General features: G+C 36.0%; 1 protein-coding gene across 13 annotated transcripts in view; it reads left to right on the top strand.

Moving 5' to 3' along the window:
• Window positions 1–20,058, top strand: part of LOC117421494 (transcription factor 4) — a 173,086-nt gene that overhangs the window by 76,183 nt on the left and 76,845 nt on the right. For 11 of the 13 annotated variants that reach the window (XM_058995294.1, XM_058995274.1, XM_058995268.1 and 8 more), the window contains one exon: window positions 4,713–4,774. In XM_058995294.1, the coding sequence (XP_058851277.1) occupies window positions 4,713–4,774 (62 nt within the window). Of the gene's footprint in view, window positions 1–4,712; window positions 4,775–17,980; window positions 19,380–20,058 lie in introns of those variants that run through there. The other 2 variants (XM_058995315.1, XM_058995319.1) reach the window with 2 other exon arrangements.

The raw sequence follows: 20,058 nt of genomic DNA, 5'->3' as shown, positions 1-20,058 counted from the left end.
ATATATCATAAGAATCGTTTTATAAGTCGCAGTGACGTAAAAGTCGCTCCCCCCTTTTTTGAGACTTCAATTTTAGGAAAACACTTAAACTTTTTTTCCAATTGATTTTTTTCCTACATGTTCAGCACCGATAAAAAAAAAAAGATGCACAGGTTTAGTTTTGAAATAACCCTTGTTTGCAACACTATTCCATTTAATAATTTTACAGTGTTGTTTTTAGTTAAACTGCTAGAAACTATTCCTTTTTTCGAAGTGTCTAAAATTTAAAAAGTAGCAATTGACAGAGCGTAAAATCAAGCTATACATCCCACATCACATCTGTATTAACCTAACGGTATTTTATTTTACCTTATCAAGTACCCAAACAAGTTCAAAAACATGTCTTTGCTTTACTGAACATTTCTTTCCAAAACCATACTTGGAAAATAGTTCCAGCTGCATTGGCTTTTACAAATGTGTTGTATTAATTCAAATTTAGAAGTATTAAACAGTATTTAAAGTAAATTTAAAAGCATTAAACAGTGCTGCTTGCATCAATTAAAAAAGAAAAAAAAAACAATAAACTAAACCGTGCACTATTTAATAACCAGGAAACAAAACATTTTAGTATTGCATACGGTGCAGTACAATTGCATTCAGTTTCCAGCTGTACAACTACATTCATTTTGTTTTGTTAATCAGAACCATAACTATACACATACTTTACAAGTATACCACTGTGTTGCAATGACATGTAGAACAAGTTACATTATGTATTAAAGTCGTTCAAAGTACTCCATTCAAACAAAATGTTTTCTAAATCGGGCCACTAACACTTTTCTCCTCTATCAGCTTGTTTTTCTTTGGCCGTTTTAAGTTTGTCTTTGTTTAGTCTTCAGTCATGTACTGTTTTTTCAGCATTGCGATTTAACATGTATTTCGGCAAATTCAACAACGCGCAATTTCAAACCTATTGTGTGGCATTTTTGTTTGTTGTCTGACTGTCCTACTTTTATCCGGTCTCAGTCACCTGCATTATTATAGCATTACAGTTACAACGAACGGAAGACTTGATAAGTTTACTCGGCTTTCTAAAAGATTTCTTGGCCAATACCGTTAGCCGATGGTTATCTATCCATATCGGCCGATACTGATAGGATGCTGATAATAATAGATAGTGCAGTTAAGCTATTGTAAACTATTAGAACAAGGCATAGGGCCTATATTTAAACTGTTTAATTATAAATGTTAAGAAATGAACAGCTATTGTTTACTTGTTGCATTTACTTCAGAAAATGAATACAAGGAATAACGTAGTATTATATTGTGTGTTTGACAGCAATGTATGCATTTGTTTTACAACAGTCACACAAAAATAATTTTTTGCATTTGTACTAGTAAAAGCAAAATACATAATGTGACATTAACTTTTATAGCCACTTGCTGTGAAACATTGCGTATTATAACTTGTACCTATACTGTAGAGTAGAAAAGAAATGTAGCCTACGCATTGTCAGCTACAACAACGTTTGTTGAATTCTTAAGAATACACTGCTTGAATGTAGCGCAACTTAAATTGTTCACTCAATCAAATAAATAAATAAATAAATAAATAAAAAGTCATAAAAATATTAAATTTCCGGTTACAAAATTCAGTCAAACTTGAATTTGTTACTTAACAAAAGACGGCACAGTAATCAATTTCTGTTTCAAAATGGCACTGAATCCACCCGCAACCAATGCAGATAAGCAAGGTAAACACACATTACAAAAGGCCATTTTGAAGTACATTGTGTAGTAAAAATAATAATAATAATAATAATAATAATAATAATAATAATAATAATAATAATAATAACAACAATGTAACGACCCGGCAGTCTGCGCTAACTAAGAGGACTTGTTTTGCTGTTGGACGCGGAGGAGTGTTGATCAGCACAGGCAGGCGAACACTACGGTCTTAAATATTCAAAGAAGAGAGTTTTTTTTTTAAAAAGCATCAGAAAAATATGCTACTCACAGTTCATCATTGGATTTAATGTAGCATCAAGTCTGTTCTGCTGGACACAAATCGGCTATCCTATTGTTGTCTTCAGATATAAAAAAATAAAAAAATAAATAAAAAATACAAACTCCACTCTTTTGAGCACTGGGAAAATTACTCTCTCAGTGTTTTTATGTCATTAGTATAGTAAACGCGTGCTTGACTAAACATTAAATTCTGAAATTCAAGCATGAATATCGGTGTACATTATCGGCTAAAATAACAAACTGCTGATCACCGATTTATGTTTTTTTTTTCCTTATCGGTGCCTTGCCGATAGGGTACCAGTTATCGGTGCACCCCTACTTTCTAACCAATAGCTGTTTGGTACGGATCCCAGGGGCGGGTTCAGTCTGAATGTTGACAAATCAGTGGTTTGGGAGGGTGGGAATAAGGAAATTCATAGACTGACGGCTATTGTGTTAACAGTGAAGCAGTATAGCTGTGACGTTTTCATATTCCGAAGATTGATAACTTTAACCTATTTTTTTCTCCATGAATGCACGTGCCTGGGTCGAGAGGAGGTCAGTCAAGAGTCTGAAAGCTTGCGTTTAACATTCAAAATGACTGCGGGTATTGAGAGTAACAAATTAAAACTTTTAATTACAACAGTGGTTTTGTGTTTCTACCTGGCAACATGAACTGAATGCCGTAGATCCTGAAAAAATAAATCAGGTTTTTACAGTTAAGTTTTTGTCAGCCATAATAACTGTGGCTGTAGTAATCCCACTGTGGCACTGGTTAGGGTTGGACGATAATGACATTTTCATTTATCAATTATCGGCTGTAAATTATCACGATAATCATGATTATCAGCTGAAAAAATAACATATGTAAAATGTCTTGGAATGTAGCAAATTTAAAGCTATATATACTTGAGCAATATGACAACTGCCTCTACGAGTTTAGAAGAAATAAAACAAGACAATTTTCAAAAAGACCAGCATCTTTAATGAAAGTTATGAAACAGTGGTTGGTTACAAAAAAGCACAAATAATATAACCAAATGTTTGTTTGGTAGCTTTTTAACTTTTGAAATATAGGCTACTTATTAAAAAAAGTGTTTAAAAAAAATAAATAAATAAATAAAAAATTTTTATAAATTGCGATTCAAAAATATCAACTTTTCCACACTGCCTACAGACGGGCTTATTACCTTGCGGATCACTTTCTGTCACTCCAAAAAACTGCCACACAGGACTGATGCCGATATTTTAGAAAAAAAGAATTTTCGGAAGGTTTGGTAGTTTCTGCAGTTGCCATCGCCATTAGCTCAAACGTTTGCCTTTACTCGGTGAATCTTACGTCACATGTTACAACTTCTCACTACGCAGCGTGCACAGATCATGTGTTGTGTCTCACGCAGACAGTTAAGTCCTGTCTTACTGCTTCATTACAGAGTTACTGTTACACACAAGCATATCATAGTGGGTAACGGACGATAAAATGATTATCGATAATTATTTTTCAACGGAATACAATTATCGATGCAAAAACATTTTCGATAATATCACGATAATCGATTATTGTTCCAACCCTAGCACTGGTACAGTAGTTTAATATTAGACACACCAACGCATACGTCGCACCAGTGTATTAGTCGCTCCACCCTTTTGAGGGCCTCACAAAAATGCCTAGAAAATAGACTTGTAGGTCCTTAGAAATTCTGGCTTGTGATTGATTAAAACTTCATATACTTCACATAACCAAAAATAGATCCAACTATTGCCCCTGTGACACTGTTTATGGTAAATGTTTTTTTTTTTTAACAAACTCCCTCAAGTTGCGTCATCACGCTGAACGTCCTTCCTCTCTTCACACAACAAAGCAAATCGGCGGACAACAGTAAATGAATTACAAAATATACTCAAAACAAATATGCTGCAAACCCTAAAAGTGTCATACAAAACTTCGCTTTCAGTGTTTTCAGACTTCCTAAAATTCAAACAAATCCAACTCGATGTAAATAAATACGACCTTCACAAACTGAACAGACTCCTCAGAGAATTCTATGTTGCAGTGAGAAAGTCAGACAGACAGTTCTAAGCCAAAAAAAACTAATAACTATGCGCTATGGACTTAAAAAACATGACTTTCTTGACTGATTCATAAAAGAAATATGGAGTGCAGCCATCGCCTCATAGTGGGAAACTAAAGAGTCCTCAGGAAGAACTGAAGTTACCTCAGCCTGCGGCTTCGGGCATTATAGTCCCCTGTTGGTGACCTGTAGTTCTTCCCTCAATTGTCATAGTTTCCCACTATACGCTTTGAAACCCAATTATTAAAAGTCTGCTATACCTGGCTTTTTCTATGAAAGATTGAAATTTCAATTTTAAATCTAAGAATGTGCTGAGGGGAAAGAAACATTTGTGCGTTCCATAGTATTTGGCAACAAATTCCTTTTTTGAGGATCCCTACAGAAAAAAGTATATCAAATTGAACAATGCTTTAGTTACTTGCATACCCAGAACTGTTTTCCAATCTATAACCTTGGCAACATAGTGGGCAATGAAAGCATTATTTATGTTTTGCATTGCTGTTTAATCCCTAATTAATACCCCTTATTTCTGAATCGCTTTCCTGAGTCCAGCCAACCGATAAATGGATAGAATATATAACATACAATGCATTCAGTTGTACTGCAAAGTGATTTTCTCCTGGTCTCACAATTAATTTTTTTTGTTTTCAGGTAAAACGGAGAGAGGAACGTACTCTTACGGAAGAGAGTCAAACTTACAGGGGTGCCATCAGGTGAGCTAAACATAAATCCACACGCTGCTTACTCTCAGCTAACTAGTACATGCTTGTGGCTGTCTGTGGTCAGCAACAACACTGCCACAGTCTATATTCCAAGTGTGCAATGTGAGAATGATTGATTGATTTGTGTTAAAACTATATGTACCTGACAAACTTTAGTCTCACTTTTATAAATATACTTTCCTGCTTGTCAGTTTTCATTGTTATGCATTTTCTAAGGTGCTCTATGCTCTGTTGCTGCAGGGCTATATATTGTATTGTTGTTAATTGGCGTGTGTTAATCCTACTCTTAAATGGCCCATCAGCAGATGAATCCATGATTCTGTCGGCCAAAGGTTCTTGTCATTTATGAAAAATGATCACCATTTTGAATGAATCTCTTTTGACAGCTGAGACGATTAACCATTTTATGGGTGCTGAATGCATATGATCATAAGTTTTTTAATAAAGGTTACATTTTAGAAATAAATAGGTATTGTTTAGAAATTTGAAGTAGCAATACTTGAGTGGATCACCTCTGCTCACTTGTAACGCACCAACGTTTTTCTTGAGTTAATGATAGCGGTCCTCAGTCTTTGTGGGTCAGAATCATAGCAGTCCCTGTTATTGTTCCACCAGGGTCATTTGGAATGTAGCTCTTTGCTGGTCATGTTATTTCTGTGTTTTGTTCGGCTGTTTGCTCTTTGTCCAGACTTGACACCCATTGCATTTATTATATATACTGTACCATTGTTTCACACCTCCTGTCTCCTGACTTTTCTACACTTGGCCCACAGTTTAAAGACTACTTGTGGGGTAGGGAGCATATGGTTTTTCTAAGCTTTTAAAAGTACACTGGGAGTTACAAACAGGACAGCTGGATTGCCCCTAACTGGGATTAGACTAGGGAGTAGACTAGAGCTTTGACAACCCCTCAATATTATGATTTATACCTGCCAGTCTCTAAAAAGTTATGTGGTATTTTCTTATCTGATATTTAGTCATATTCAACTGATTCATTCTGATTATAAAGCAAAAACAATTCTGCAGAAACAGTACCAAAAAAAAAGAAGAACATTGGAGAAGGCATGACTCCATTTAAAATACCTGCCTCGTCTTTATGTGGAAAGAGACAAAGAACTTTCAAGCTGAGAAAATTGGTCAGTGAGAGGTATGTCACGTGCTGCTTGCCCTCACACCAAGTGGGCTGACCTCCCGCACTTACAACAAAACGTCTTCCTGGTGGCCTGCCTCCTAGCCTCCGTTTAAACCAGCAACAGTCTGTCAGAATCCTTGGAGATTTCTATTCCTCGCAGCTCAGGAGCTATACTGACAGGTGCTGCAATCTGAGGTCTGGACTGTTCTATCTCCCTGACATGAGAAGATCCCAGAGTAGAGGGGTGTGAATCACTTCTCTCAATGAGGCAGGTATGGAAGTAAAACTGCCTTTTGTAGAAAGTCATCATGGACCAGTGGTGCAAAGGAACCCCTTGTCATTGTGGAAATTAATGTTCAGCTTCAACTCGTAGGAACCCTTCTGATAAAGGGAAAACCAGATTACTTGCTGTAGTTGCAAACACCAAACATTCAGCCCCTTATAGGTCAGTTACACTTATAGCTTTCTTCTTGCTATCAGCTTGAGAGCACTAGCTGTCTGGTGTTAGTGTTATCAAAGCTACAGTGTGTTTGTGTATAAGAGGGGTATTAATTACAAAGACGATAGTAAACTCTTCCCCAGTATTAGTACCAAAGAACCTGAAGACAAAGATACAAGTGTGAAAAAACATTTGCTCGTTTACAATTGAACCAGTTGCCCATCACTGCTGTTTAGTTACTCGAAACAAACTTAAAAAAAAAAAAAAAACAGAGAAATATCAGATACCCATCTGTTAGCTTTATTCAGCTTCTTTTTAAGAATGGAGATTTTTTCTGTATTTCTGCTTAGAGTGGTTTACCGCCAAAGTAATTTTCTCCTGAGGGGAATGCACAAATTACTGTTTTTATTTCTGACCTTTCATTCCCTAGCCAGATGTCCTTGGACGAGTTTTAGAACCTGATCTGTTACCATCACAACCTTTCTCTTATTCATACAGATTCTGAATGCTATCTTTTCAGTTGAGATGTGATGGAGAAGACTGGGTTTATACCTCTAAAACATTCAGACAACTAGAGATCATGGTGGCATTTGGATTTTGGGCCACAGTAGCACGTTTGTTACTTGTGACAATATGTTGCACATGTCTCGTGGCTCAAGACAAGATTGCCACTGGAGTTAGAACATAAGAAAAAAGTTTGAGAACGAGAAAAGGCCATTCAGCCCATCAAGGCTCATCCTATGTTAGCGCACCATTTTCCCCTACTGGGGAATTAATTTAAAAGCATAGAATCTTGTATTTTTTTAATTTAGTAGTCGGCAATTGTTTTTATCATTTTCTCCCCAATTTGGAATAGCCCATTAATTTTAGGCTCAGCTCACCGCTACCACCCCCGCGCTGACTTGGGTGCGGTGAAGACGAACACACGCTGTCCTCCGAAGCGTGTTCCGTCAGCCGACCGTTTCTTTTACACACTGCAGGCCCACATGCAGCTACCTCGGAGCTACAGGGTCTGAGGATAACAAAGCTCTTGGCAGCTTACAGGCAAGCCCGCAGGCGCCCGGCCAGATCACGGGGGTCGCTGGTGCATGGTGAGCCGAGGACACCCTGGCCTACCTAAGCCCCCCCCCCCCCCGGGAGGTCCCGTCACTCGGGAGCCCCGTCTTTTTTTTTATATATAAATGTTCCCAGTGTTTTAGATCCTACTACCTCACTTTTAACTATACTATATGATTTAAAAGATTTCAATCAAGTCCCCTCTTCCCCTTCTTTTTTCTAGGATGATGAGATTTAATTATTTTAACCTGTCCTCATCGTTAATTTCATTAAGGCCAGGGATCAGCCTAGGTGTGCTTTATGATAGTGGTTTTCTGCAAGTGTTGCCATTCCATGAGAACCATGGAGACAGTCTTGGTTGACGTGCTGATCAGTACTGCCACTGCACTTTCTGATCAGTACTGCCACTTTAATGCTCCTTGTCAAGTTGCAGAGATCAGACTTGTCGCATTTAGATATCCAAGCTACATTTTCTTTACACCTGTCTTATAATACAATTTTAAGGTTAGGGTTTAGGTTAGTTTTATGATTTCTACATTTCAAGTCTTAAACAAAAAAACATTTTTTTTCTTGCTTTTCACAATTATCAGAATCGACATGTGATTATTGTAAGAATAATGTTAAACAGGGAGCATTATGTGGCACCAAGTTTACATTGACTGGTAAAGATATTCTGCTTTCACCACTGGACTTAAGCCCAGGGTGGAGAATGCCTCAAAGTTAGTTACTGTGTGATGGCAGTTCTAGGCCGCATCACAAAACCATCATTGCAACTGGCACTAATTGGAACATAATGGGTCAATCTTCACTTGGGGGAGCCCAAGGGATGGGGAGCAATGGGAGAGAGAGTTAGCTTAGAGCTGCACAGGGACTTTATTAATCATTTACCCTGCATTAGGGCTGTAAATCTATTCTTAATAGAGTCAATGTCTAAACCTTTTGTGTGAACAGTCATTTACCAAAAATTACTCGTATTATTTATAGTTGAGTTTATATTTTTACATTTGCATTAATCTTTACATACATTTTCACATATGTTATTATAATATAGTGGTGAAAAATATAACTAGATGATGTATACAAATTTTTAGTTAAATATCACCTATGTTTACTCGACTCTAAAAACCCATATTTTAGACACCAATCAAAAAATACCAATAAATACCAAATAAATAGTTTATTGGTCATAATCTACAATAAAAACTCCTTGCTGTTGTTACTATTACATGTTTTTAGGCAATTGTAGTGCTATCTAAACATGCTTTTTGGTGGTACTTTAAGACTACAATTTTAGTTTACTTCAGTTTTTTTGTAAACAGTTACTATTTTAAGTGGTGTCTCTTTTTGTAGGTTGTTTTCAATAGGCATATGGAAAGGGTGAAATTTAAATTCATTGTCAGGTTGAAGGCAGGAATTCAGAACTCCTGTATTGTCAGCCCCTGACCTCTACCTGACTTTGATGGAGCTCCGTTTTCACCTTTACAGCACTATCCTCGTGCAAGGTAATGAGTCCCAAGCACAGCAAGGGAAAGAAAACCACACAGCAAATAGCACTGGAACTGTCCACCATAAATATACAGAACAGCAGGAGTTGCCAGATAGACCTAATCCTAAGAAAGTGAATGCTGCCAAAATAAGGAATTATACACAGGCGTAGTGCAGTGCCGCCTGTGAGTTTCGGACAGCTGATGGCTTTCAAACTGCTGCAGCGTTTTGGGACATGTTTATGCCCCCCCACAGTAATAGTTGCCTTATTGTTTGAAGATTTCTATTTAAACAACAACAACAAATACATTGAGTAAAGAAATTCCCATTTTAAATAAAACTCTCACTTATTTATATTTATTCAAAGTTTGCGTTAAGTGGTCAAGCTTAATCAAATTCCTCAAATGACCATGTTGCTTATAGAAAATGGCTTCCCACAAAAGGCACCTTCCTTCACATCAGTGTTAAAAATTGACTTGATTATGCAAATGTTACTGGTATATACCATTAAAAAATATGGCTACCGTATATGTTAAACTGGTTTGAATTAAGTATTGATGGGCACTTTACTTTGGGTTACATTTGAGTTTTTTGGATTGCATGAGGAGAATATAAATGTCAGTACACAATGATTTATTGTTCATTTTTGTTACTGAATTGTTTTTGGCTGACCGTCAAGGCCAGCAGACTACCAGCAGAAAACTGTAGAGAACAGCATGCGTAAGCAAAAAAAATAAAGAGAATTCAGTAGAAAAATATTCACAAAGCAACCAAATATGTCCATTCCTGTGCTGAAAAACATATTTTACTTAGAAGTTTATATATGTCTCTCTCACTATTCAGACTAAATTTTTTACTAGGATTCATTTATTTTTCTGTTAGTACTTTTTTTCGTGTATACAGTTATGAAAATTAAAATATTTATTTACTTTATTCTGCCATGACTGTTTAATACTATAGTACGATAAGATACAAGTATAACATGTATATGAGAACCGAAATAGCCCATTTTATTTCTTCGTTTATGACATATTTTCACACAAAAGCATTCCTTTGCTGTGACTGACTGTCATCGAGTAAGTGATGTCGTGCTGCATTTAGATTTTGGCAAACAGTCTTAACTAGTCTTTTTTTTGTCCCTCGTTCATTAAGGAGATTCTTTGTAGTCTGTTTCCTGTTTTTGATATATTTTTAATGACTCTCAGAAAGAAAACACAAACTCTCTCACACACATACATACATACTGTATATATTCTTACAGTCCAAACTCTGCAATAAATCTTTCCACTCTTTTGTCGCACTTTGAGAACACCACCTATCCTCCATTTTGTCGCTGAGATGACCTCTTTGGGGATGTGGGATTATTCTCAAGGCAATCTGCCTTACCATTCTACATCAGGCTTGGAAAGTTTGAGCCCCATTTTTCACTTTTCAGTAACAGACACATTTTGGTTGGCACATGCCTGGCATCCTTTCCCCCCTCTCTCACTGGCAACACATTCACATTGATCACACATTCAGCTCAGTTTTGGAAGGGCTGCCTTTTATGCATTTGTTTTCTTAATTTACTTCTGACAAGGATAGCATTGGATAACACCTGTTAGTGATCCTTAAAGGTGCGATTTGAAACAATTAAAAACTATAAAAAACAAAATGGTGCCTTCAACAGCACTACATGATTTGTGGTCATTTGCTAGCGTTCAACCCTAAGCAATGGTTTTCTTTTTCTTTAAGATTTAAGAATTATTAATTAAAAGGTGAATAAATAATACAAACAACTGAGCAGAAAAAATAGTAAAATATGAAGGAGCCATATTCATAAAGCATTAACATGAAGGTGAATGTATAGGGCTCTATGCACTTACTGAAATGTAAATTTGTTTTATGAATGTGGAACTAAAGGTTTTTTTACTTTTTTTTTTTTTTTAATATATGTAATCTAATTACTAATAACTGCTCTATTGACATTGAGCTAAAACATTTTAGTTTTTTGTTTTCTAGTTACGGAGCCTCAAACAATTTTGCCTTAGTAGACTGATTTAATCCAGAAATAAAGTCCTCTGCCCTGGAATATGTCTTCTGTGAAAGAAGAGAACTGCACATGCTACAGAGTGCATCTCGCCTAATTTATCTGGACGGGAATCAACATTCTAGAAATTTACAGCCATTCTGCTGTGGCGGAAACATCTTTGGAATGTGATTGTGAGTGTTCAGGGTAGGAGGCTTGAGCAGCCAGCCTCTCAGTGCGCCGTCCCTAGTGTAAAGTCTGAAGTTCCTGTGGTGGTTCACTGCTTTGTATCTGATTACTGGGAAGGGTCAAGGCAAAGGGCACTCTGCTGAGAAGGGGAATGCTGACAACATCCTGCCTCGTAGCAGAGCGTAGTGGTGATTGTACTTGGAGAAGCCTTTGTTTTCATTGGCCACCGCTCCCGGCCAATGGGGTTTTGGAAGGATGTGCAGGCCCACTTGCCCCTTGCATCCTGCCTTGTCGAATATAGCTTGGCAGGACTCGCAAAAGGAAACAGAAAGCTCTCCCCACAGACAAGCCCTTCACTTAGCAGGTCTTTCTAAACTTGTTATGTCATCCGTCAGGTGCATTGGTTTGGTTTATTTTTTCACAATGCTGATAGACATGCAGCATGTTTCTTCTGTACTCTAAAAGAGGTATTGGATTGATAGCACTGGAGAAAGGGTTCCTTTCTTTATATTCGTGCAGGTTTCCCTCTTTATTTTGACTTGTACATAAACAAATTTAAATACCATAAACCACAAATTAGTCAAGGGCCTTTATACAGGAAAATGTAGAACTTTTGCAACAGTAAATCAACAAAACACTTCATCATCGAGTAGTGAAGTATTGAGGTAGCACTGTACAGTTCTGAAAGATAACTACAAATGCTATGGGCTTGATTGCACAGTTTTCTTCAGAAAGGAAAAACACACCCACTACAATCGAGACACATCATTTGGGCTTGAAAGTAGTATTCGAATATTAATAGGTGTTTGTTAGGTTTTTTTTTTTTTAACTTCCAGTACCTCTGTTGCGTTGTGAGTTATGTGATTGCTGTTTTGTGATAATGTCTGTTAATTATTAATGCTGTGATCACACCTGTTTTATAGGGAACAGTTCAAGTAATCCCACTTTTAGATCCAAACAGAAGGGCCCTGTTGCTATGGAGTTGTGATGGAGATCAGCCTTCAAAGCCTTAACGAGTCCCGTTTTCAAAGGATCTGCCAGTGGGGTCTTACTAGCTTGACTAGGTGCCAACAAATTCATAAAGCTCCACAACTAAAATTCAGCCCATAGTCTGATGGCAGTGATAACATTTAAGGAGGGCAGCCCCATCTTAAAACAAATCCGTGTCAATTGACATATACTTGTATAAATGTATGTCAGTTTGAGTTCAGAGCAACACGTTTGACAGCAAGACAAAGATACTGTATAGGCCGATACATACTAGTAAAGCTAGTGCTGATGTACAACACGTCAGCAGCATGTTGTTGACCTTCAGTCTTTTTGTGGATGTGATTCTGGAAACTGTGTTGTTGGGCTTGCTGGCTGTTTTCTAAATCCCACTTGGTTAGAAGGAATTGCAATGGGGATGCTGAGCTTGCATCTCACTGTTGCATCCATGATTTTGCATTTTCAGATGATGAAGTACTGTCTGTTTTTAACGGAACAATAACCCAAAGTTTTAAAAACTATTTTCTTACATCATAGGTATAACAAGATTCTCACAAGTCCCTTATCACTTTACTTTCGCTTTTTGATTAAACCAATTTATCCTGCCAACTAAATGTAAATTCACTTCTTGTGCGACGGTTATTGGGTCTTAGACTGGTTTGCAGTCTTTTGGGTTCACCAAGTCAAAAGACTGGGCAAACTTGTGAGACTGTTACTGAGAGTTGAGGAAGTGATTTTAAAAGCTTCTATCCATTAAAACTAGAAAAAGGCAAGGCTACAAGAACACCTCATGTGCCATTTAAACAAAAGTAAAAAAACGATTTTAAAGATTGCAGTAAGAGGATGTATCTGATGATTAGCCATGGTCATATAAAGGACTTATATAGACGTGTGAGCTCAGAACTTTTACATGGCTTGAGCTAGCTTTGACCTAAAAAATAAAAACAAGAAAAAATAATCTGGACAGGGGGGTTATTGTAATTAAAAGAGGTAAAACAAGCCAAAGATTTGATATGTTTCATAAGGCATACTTCTATTTATAAACTGTGTATGCAGTTTTTTTTTTTTATTTAATATATGTACAAGATTTGACAATGTAACAAGGGATTGATATTGTTAAGAGTTTTTATTTATTTATTTATTTATTCTTGAACATGTGTGTGGTATAATGTTAATTTTCACCAGCTGCTTTCTAGTTGGAAGATCCACTGTATGTATTCCCTAAAGCCAGCTTGTAATAATTTAGACACATCTGCCATCACAAAACAAGCATATATATATATATATATATATATATATATATATATATATATATATATATATATATATATAAAGAAAAATTGAAGCAGTTTGTATGCCAATTAGGCTGTTGTTGGCTATTTTAAAATAATGCATTGGGGTCAGACAGTTTATTAAAGCAGGCCATTCTGGTGGTTGCAGGTCACTAGAAAGCATTCATCTCATGTAAATTAAGTACTGCGTGTTCAGTAGGTGTCACATTTTCCAACGTTTATGAAACCTTGCAAGGGTGAAAATAATATAAAATAGATGTGCCCATATTACCCCTTCCTGCTCTGGAAACTACAACATAAAACACGACTTTTGTTATATGAACATCTGTTTTCAGTTGAACAGAAAAGGGCTGTCAATAGTTGTCTTTTAAGGGCTGCTTTCTATACAGTGTTTGACAGGCCACACACTTGTCTGACGCTTCGTTGTGGGTTACACATTTGCAATGTTTAAATTGTTGTTGACTCAAATGGGATTTTAAGGTGGTATTGCAAGTAGATATGTTGGGTTACACTGAATTATAATCTTGCAAAAGATGATAATTAACCGCAACATGTCTAATGTCCAATGTAAAATGCAAACATATACTCATAAAAGAGAAGAGTTTTAGCCTAAATAAAATTAAATGGTGGTGTAGTAAACACAGTATTGTGCAAGGACAATATTTGCCAATGTAAAAGTTTTTTTTTTTTTCTTCTGAATTTCTTGGTAGCTTCCAAAACAGTGATACATTCAGGGTAAAACTTAAGTCAAGTCAACAAACTTTTTTTTCGCTAGTGCCTTGTCAGTGTAATTACATCAAGTTTTATAAGTATTACCTTTTTCTAAACTTGTAATGTTAACTGTACTATTTGGATCTAAACCTGGCATCAAGGTTGGATTGATGTGTCCAACGATTGCATCCATTGGAGATGTGCTTGAGAGATTAAATGAAGGTATGTAGCATGGCCAGTCTCCAAGCCAAAACCATCAAAGACACATCTCTGGGGCAACGGTTTAATTATGCCTCATGCCAAAGACACACACAAAGTCACTTCCACAACAGTCCACATCTGCCCGAATCAGATCTCCCTTGTTTGAAAGAGGGCCTGTTTAATGTAACCAAAATGTGTTCACTTCAAAGCTGACAAGTACCATTTAAGTGTTCTCTTCCCAGACACTACTGGCCAAGAGTAAATAAAATACCTGTATACTGTATCCATAAACATGCGCTTATATGTGGTGTATGGTCGTGAAGAAAACACAGTGATATACAGCAGTTAATGTAAGCTAGCTATTTTCATGCCATATATTAGGCAGATGTCCTTGTTTTAGCAGGATGATAATAATAATAATTATGCTAGTAAAGTGTGTATTTAGCCAAACTTGAACCTGTTGTACTCACAAGGAAAAAACTCACTCCTGCATTTTTTTCTTGTTTTACTGTAGTCACTTTTATAAATGATTATTTCAAGAGGCCCACATTTAGTTTTGTGAGTGTGAAACAAGTCAGACCTAACTTTGATCTTCATTTTCAAAAGAGATTGGCTGTGCCACCGTGGTGGAAGGCTTGCTGCTCATTTCATACCGAACAAAAAAAAAAAAAAACAGGTTTCAGTGCATGATTTCTAGGGACAAGATTTGGAGATTTATGAATTTTGACAAGCAGTTAGCACCACTGAATGGGTCAGCAGTATTCAAAACTTTTAATACATTCATACATGTTTAACATGAAGCATATTCAGTGCAAATGAACTGTACTCCACACCACTGACTTAATGTGTTATACATACATACATACTTACACGGGCAAGTACTCTGAAAAAGACATGAAGGTCAGTAAATGATGTTATCATTTAGGGAATGGTTGGAGGTTTGAGATAGGAAGCTTGCTTCAACCATTTGTACTTTTTCAGAGCCAGCTGTAGGTGCCACTTTTATTAATTGCCCTTTTCTGCGCATCCCAAAACCCTCATGTGCTTGCCTCTTCAGGGTTTTCACATACAATTTCATAAAACTTAATAATACTAATTAAAACAAAAAAATGTAGATAATACTGGAACATTACTTGAAATGTACTTCTATCCAGAGTTTGACAGTGTCGTGCTTTAAATACCTCAATATACCAATATAAAAGAATATTGGAATGTTCTGAGTTTTAAGAGAAATTGAAATAAGGAAAAAACATGTTGGTACTAGTTATGACTTCTGACTATTTCATATTGTAGAAGCCCACAGTACAGTACAATTACATTATTTAACCTGTTAAGAAGGGTGACGTGGTTGTACAATTACTGTGTTGCATGCTCAGTGTACATCAGTACCAGAAATTGTGGCATTTGAGCTGTTTGGTATTGATTGGGAGTTAAAAAGCCAAATGACATTTTGCATGTTTGACAGGCCTCTAGAATCAAGAACCAAGCAGCTCTTATTGGACCAAAGCTATACTGTGCCTCTGCATTTTCTTCTGTTAGTGCAGTTTATTATTTAAAAACCCATATACCAAAATGGTGCTCTTCCTGCTTGGAAATTGAGTTGGAGTATTTCTCTGAAGTAAAGCACTGCTGCCTATCCAGCTTTTCTGAAAGGTAATATAAGTGGACAAGCTGATACTTCACTGCATGAGAAATCCCCGCTGGGAATGGTCCTTTTAAGTGCATGAACATTTCTGTTTGTGTTGAGCATCACATATGTGGATCCAGTGTCCAAGTGTAATACAGAGGCCTTTATCTGACTGGTAACCGATTTCAGTACAAGACCAATATACTGTAGGCCCTTTTTGTTTCTAACTGAAGCTTTTAAGGAGAAAGCACAAACACCAATAGCAGTAGCAATGGGAGACAATATTAACTAATCAACTAAAATGTAAATATTACATTTTTTTTACAGATCCATTTCTAACCTTTTATTAGTAGTAGCATTTGTTCTTCCTGGTGTCTTAATTCCTTCCTGTGTGGTAGGCCACATGATCAGATTGCATATAGACCATTGGATTGGAACTGAGCTACAGCTGGCAGTGATTTGTAATAGGTAGCTGCCACATTTACTTTTACTTCTGCAGCGTTGTCTTTTGAAATACCTGTGTATTCCAAATGAATGTATACAGTCAGCACTCAGATATCCCTTACCCAGATGCATGTCAGTTGCGTTTTACCACCCTTGTATTAAGAATAAAATCAATCCCCATTATATATATATATATATATATATATATATATATATATATATATATATATATATATATATATATATATTTTAGCTCAAAGAGCCAGCTGCCCAACGTTTCGATATGTTGTACATATCTTTCTCAAGGGAGCCTGTGTTTGAATCCAAACATTGGAGGTATTTATAGGTTTTTGACGGCATGACAACTACTTGTTATTGTTTACATTCAAATTCATGATTTATTCTTACATGATGTAATGGTGTTCTATATATTGTGACATCATTTTTACTTATATCTTTGAATCTGTATTAATTCTAATTAACACTACTTTACATAAACTTATATTTTTATTATATCATGCAATGCTGGCTCTGAGGATCAGTCTAGATTTGGCCTCCCCAGCGCATCAGCATGCACAACTTTTGAATGAATTTTGTTTATTTATTTAATGTTATATATATATATAGAGCTCGTCGCTTCAGTGTTACAATGTACTTGTTTAACCCTCAACCTTTTTTTATTTATTTTTTTATTTTACTTTTTTTTCCTGGCACAGCAAATCAGTCTTTATTATTGTGCAGATGCACAGCACTTCCTCCAAAAACAAAGCGAATGAGAAAAGCTACTGTAATGTAAAACGTTTAATGGAAACGTGTTTTTTTTAGTTTTTGTTTTTTTAAATTCGCTGAATTGCATTGCCTTTTACATTTCACCCAGTTCTGTGCATGGGTAACATTTTGCTTTCATTTTGCTGTTGGGTTGGTAACGGGGAATTTTACATTGATAGTACAATACGCAAGTGATATTTTCGGAATCATATTGTACTGTACCAACAGAACCAACTACAGTACATCTAAATGGATGCCTACTTACTTTAAAACACAGTCCTTTCAGCTATGTATTTTCTGACATTGTATCTTTTTTGTGTTCCCTGAAAAAACTGTGTTTGTCTTTTACTGCCGTGTGCAAACAAATTTCAATGAGAGAATCAATGAAATATGCTTCTGGATGAAAAACGAAACTAACAGGAGGACTGTCTTCAAATAGTAAGACATTCAGCACAGATTGCTGTAAATATCCTGCCTTGACCCTGCTGAATCAAATCTTCCATGAACAGTCTACCATCATGATCTATCTCTGGTTTTATGTCAGATATAAGAAAAAAATAAGAAAAATGAAACAGCAACACTGCAGAAAAGTAAAATATGTGCTACAATATACGTCTCCCTGTACAGTTCCTCAAACCCAAGTCATTTTTTTTCTTTCCGTATGAAGTCTGTGTGTGTGCAGTGCTGGGGGTTGTTTGGGTGGTAGGGGGCAGGTTACAACGTGATCACCTACATACACTCAAATCAGATTATTATTATTATTTATTTCTTAGCAGACGCCCTTATCCAGGGCGACTTACAATTGTTACAAGATATCACATTATACATACATCACATTATTTATTGATTTTTACATACTATTACCCATTTATACAGTTGGGTTTTTACTAGAGCAATCTAGGTAAAGTACCTTGCTCAAGGGTACAACAGTAGTGTCCCCCACTGGGGATTGAACCCACAACCCTCTGGTCAAGAGTCCAGAGCCCTAACCACTACTCCACACTGCTGCCAGATGAAATAATCAGATATGCGTTACATGTGTTTAACCGTCACTGAAGTTAAAATTTTATTGGGTCGGATATGTGAGTACTGACTGTAAAATACAAGCAAGATAATCATCAGAAAAATGGGAGGGGTAAGTGAGGGGTAAGACATTGCTGATAAGTGAGGGGTAAGACATTGATATTAAAATCTGAGTTATCAAACCTTACTTAAAAAAAAAAAAAAAAAAAAAAAAGTGTCTAACCTTATCCCTCCTATTGTCTTTTGCTACTATATTTTTTGGTTCAGTCATGGTCATGTATGATGCCTTTTGTTATTGAATGGCTAACTGCTAGTATTTCTAGTAGGCTGGTTCTTTTTAAGGAACCTTAAGGGTTAACAATTTTGAAAATACTTTGATAATACACAGAACCATTAGCAAAAAAAAAAACCAAAAACTTTTTGTGCATTTTTCTGTGGTATTATCACCATTACCTTTATGTCTGCATGTTCTAATCATCATTTTGTGCCCAAGTAGGCATACCGCTGTTTATTAATGTCAACATTCGAGTCTTAATCCTTCATGGGGTGTTTTTTCCTGTTCAGGTGTTTGCCATTTATCTTTGTTAATATTTCTAGTGCATGCCAGCTGGGGACAACAACTGTAGTCATCTCTGAAATTGGGCAGAATAACTGCATGATCATTTTATTACTCAGTTTCTGAGCTACATTGTTGTTTTAAAATATGCATTGTGGGAGGTGTGCCACTCTGTTTTAGCATTTTTTTTTCCTCCTCTTTAAAACAAACAAAAAAAACAAATAAAAAAGCCTGACTTTACTTAAGACAAGGAGCCTTTGTTTTGTCTTGCAAATGGCTTGTGGAATTCTTCAGTTCTCAGCGGGTTAACTGGGGAACAGGAGCTGAGTTGTAATTGGCCTATTTAGGGTATTTTGCATGTGAATGGTGTGCTAGTGAAGCATTACTAAGTCTGTTGTGAGCAGCACAGTGATTAGAATTTAGATTAGGGAAAACACTTTCTGTACTTTATCAACTACAGTAATTAGTTCAGTTGCTGGAAGTTAACTTTGAGTATCGATAAAGATGGACTTGCTTTCCGCTCTTCATTTGGCCATGGCTAGTCTGAGTTGTTAAAAGTGTGGTGCCTTTATATAAGTGAATGAGCATTTATGTACTTTTTGTTGCTCAACAATTTAAGGTAATTAAGAGAACCATGTTTTCTGTGCAAAGTTTAATCAGGAGATATGCATGCTTTGGGTAAGTGTACTTTCACAAGACGGAAAGGAAAATCGGATGTTAGATACTGTTTTTAGATCCCTGATTTTATAGGTAGTAATGTAGTACTATAATGTAGTAAGATGTTTTACTTGTGCTACTATTGCACCTGCTAACTAGAATATGTAACTGTAGATGTATTTTTTAATTATTTATTAACAAAAAAAACAGTTTTGTTGCACCAAAAAATTAATACTTCACGCAATTGAACAAAATGACACTTCTATGTACAGGTGCTAAACTTTTTTTAGGCTTGTATTGAGTAATAAACCTATATACTATTTGTCTTTTTTTGAATAAGTAGTTTAACTTTGCTGTGCCCTCTGAATTGAACTTGAATATAGGATAGCATACTCCTTCAGTATCTGGTTTTGTTTTTAAAAAAATAAAATAAAAAATAAAATTGTACAGCACTACATTGTAGAATAAATATTTGTACTGCATATTTGATTTTTAAAAAAAAAATCTATATCTAAATCTTTTTTTAATAAAGTTTAATGTATATTTTTTTGTACTATATTATCAATAATATTTTTAAATCCACTTCATTGTTTGTCAGTAGGAACAAGTAGAGGTGTCTTTGATTCATTTTATAGCAACGTTTGTTTTATAATTATCCCCCCCCCCCCCCCCCCCTGTTATTTTAACCCTTTTTAATTGA

The sequence above is a fragment of the Acipenser ruthenus genome, chromosome 2 (genome assembly GCF_902713425.1).
Source record: "Acipenser ruthenus chromosome 2, fAciRut3.2 maternal haplotype, whole genome shotgun sequence".
Lineage (NCBI taxonomy): Eukaryota > Metazoa > Chordata > Actinopteri > Acipenseriformes > Acipenseridae > Acipenser > Acipenser ruthenus.
Note: the sequence above shows the minus strand (reverse complement) of the source record. Positions and strands in the feature narration are given on the sequence as shown.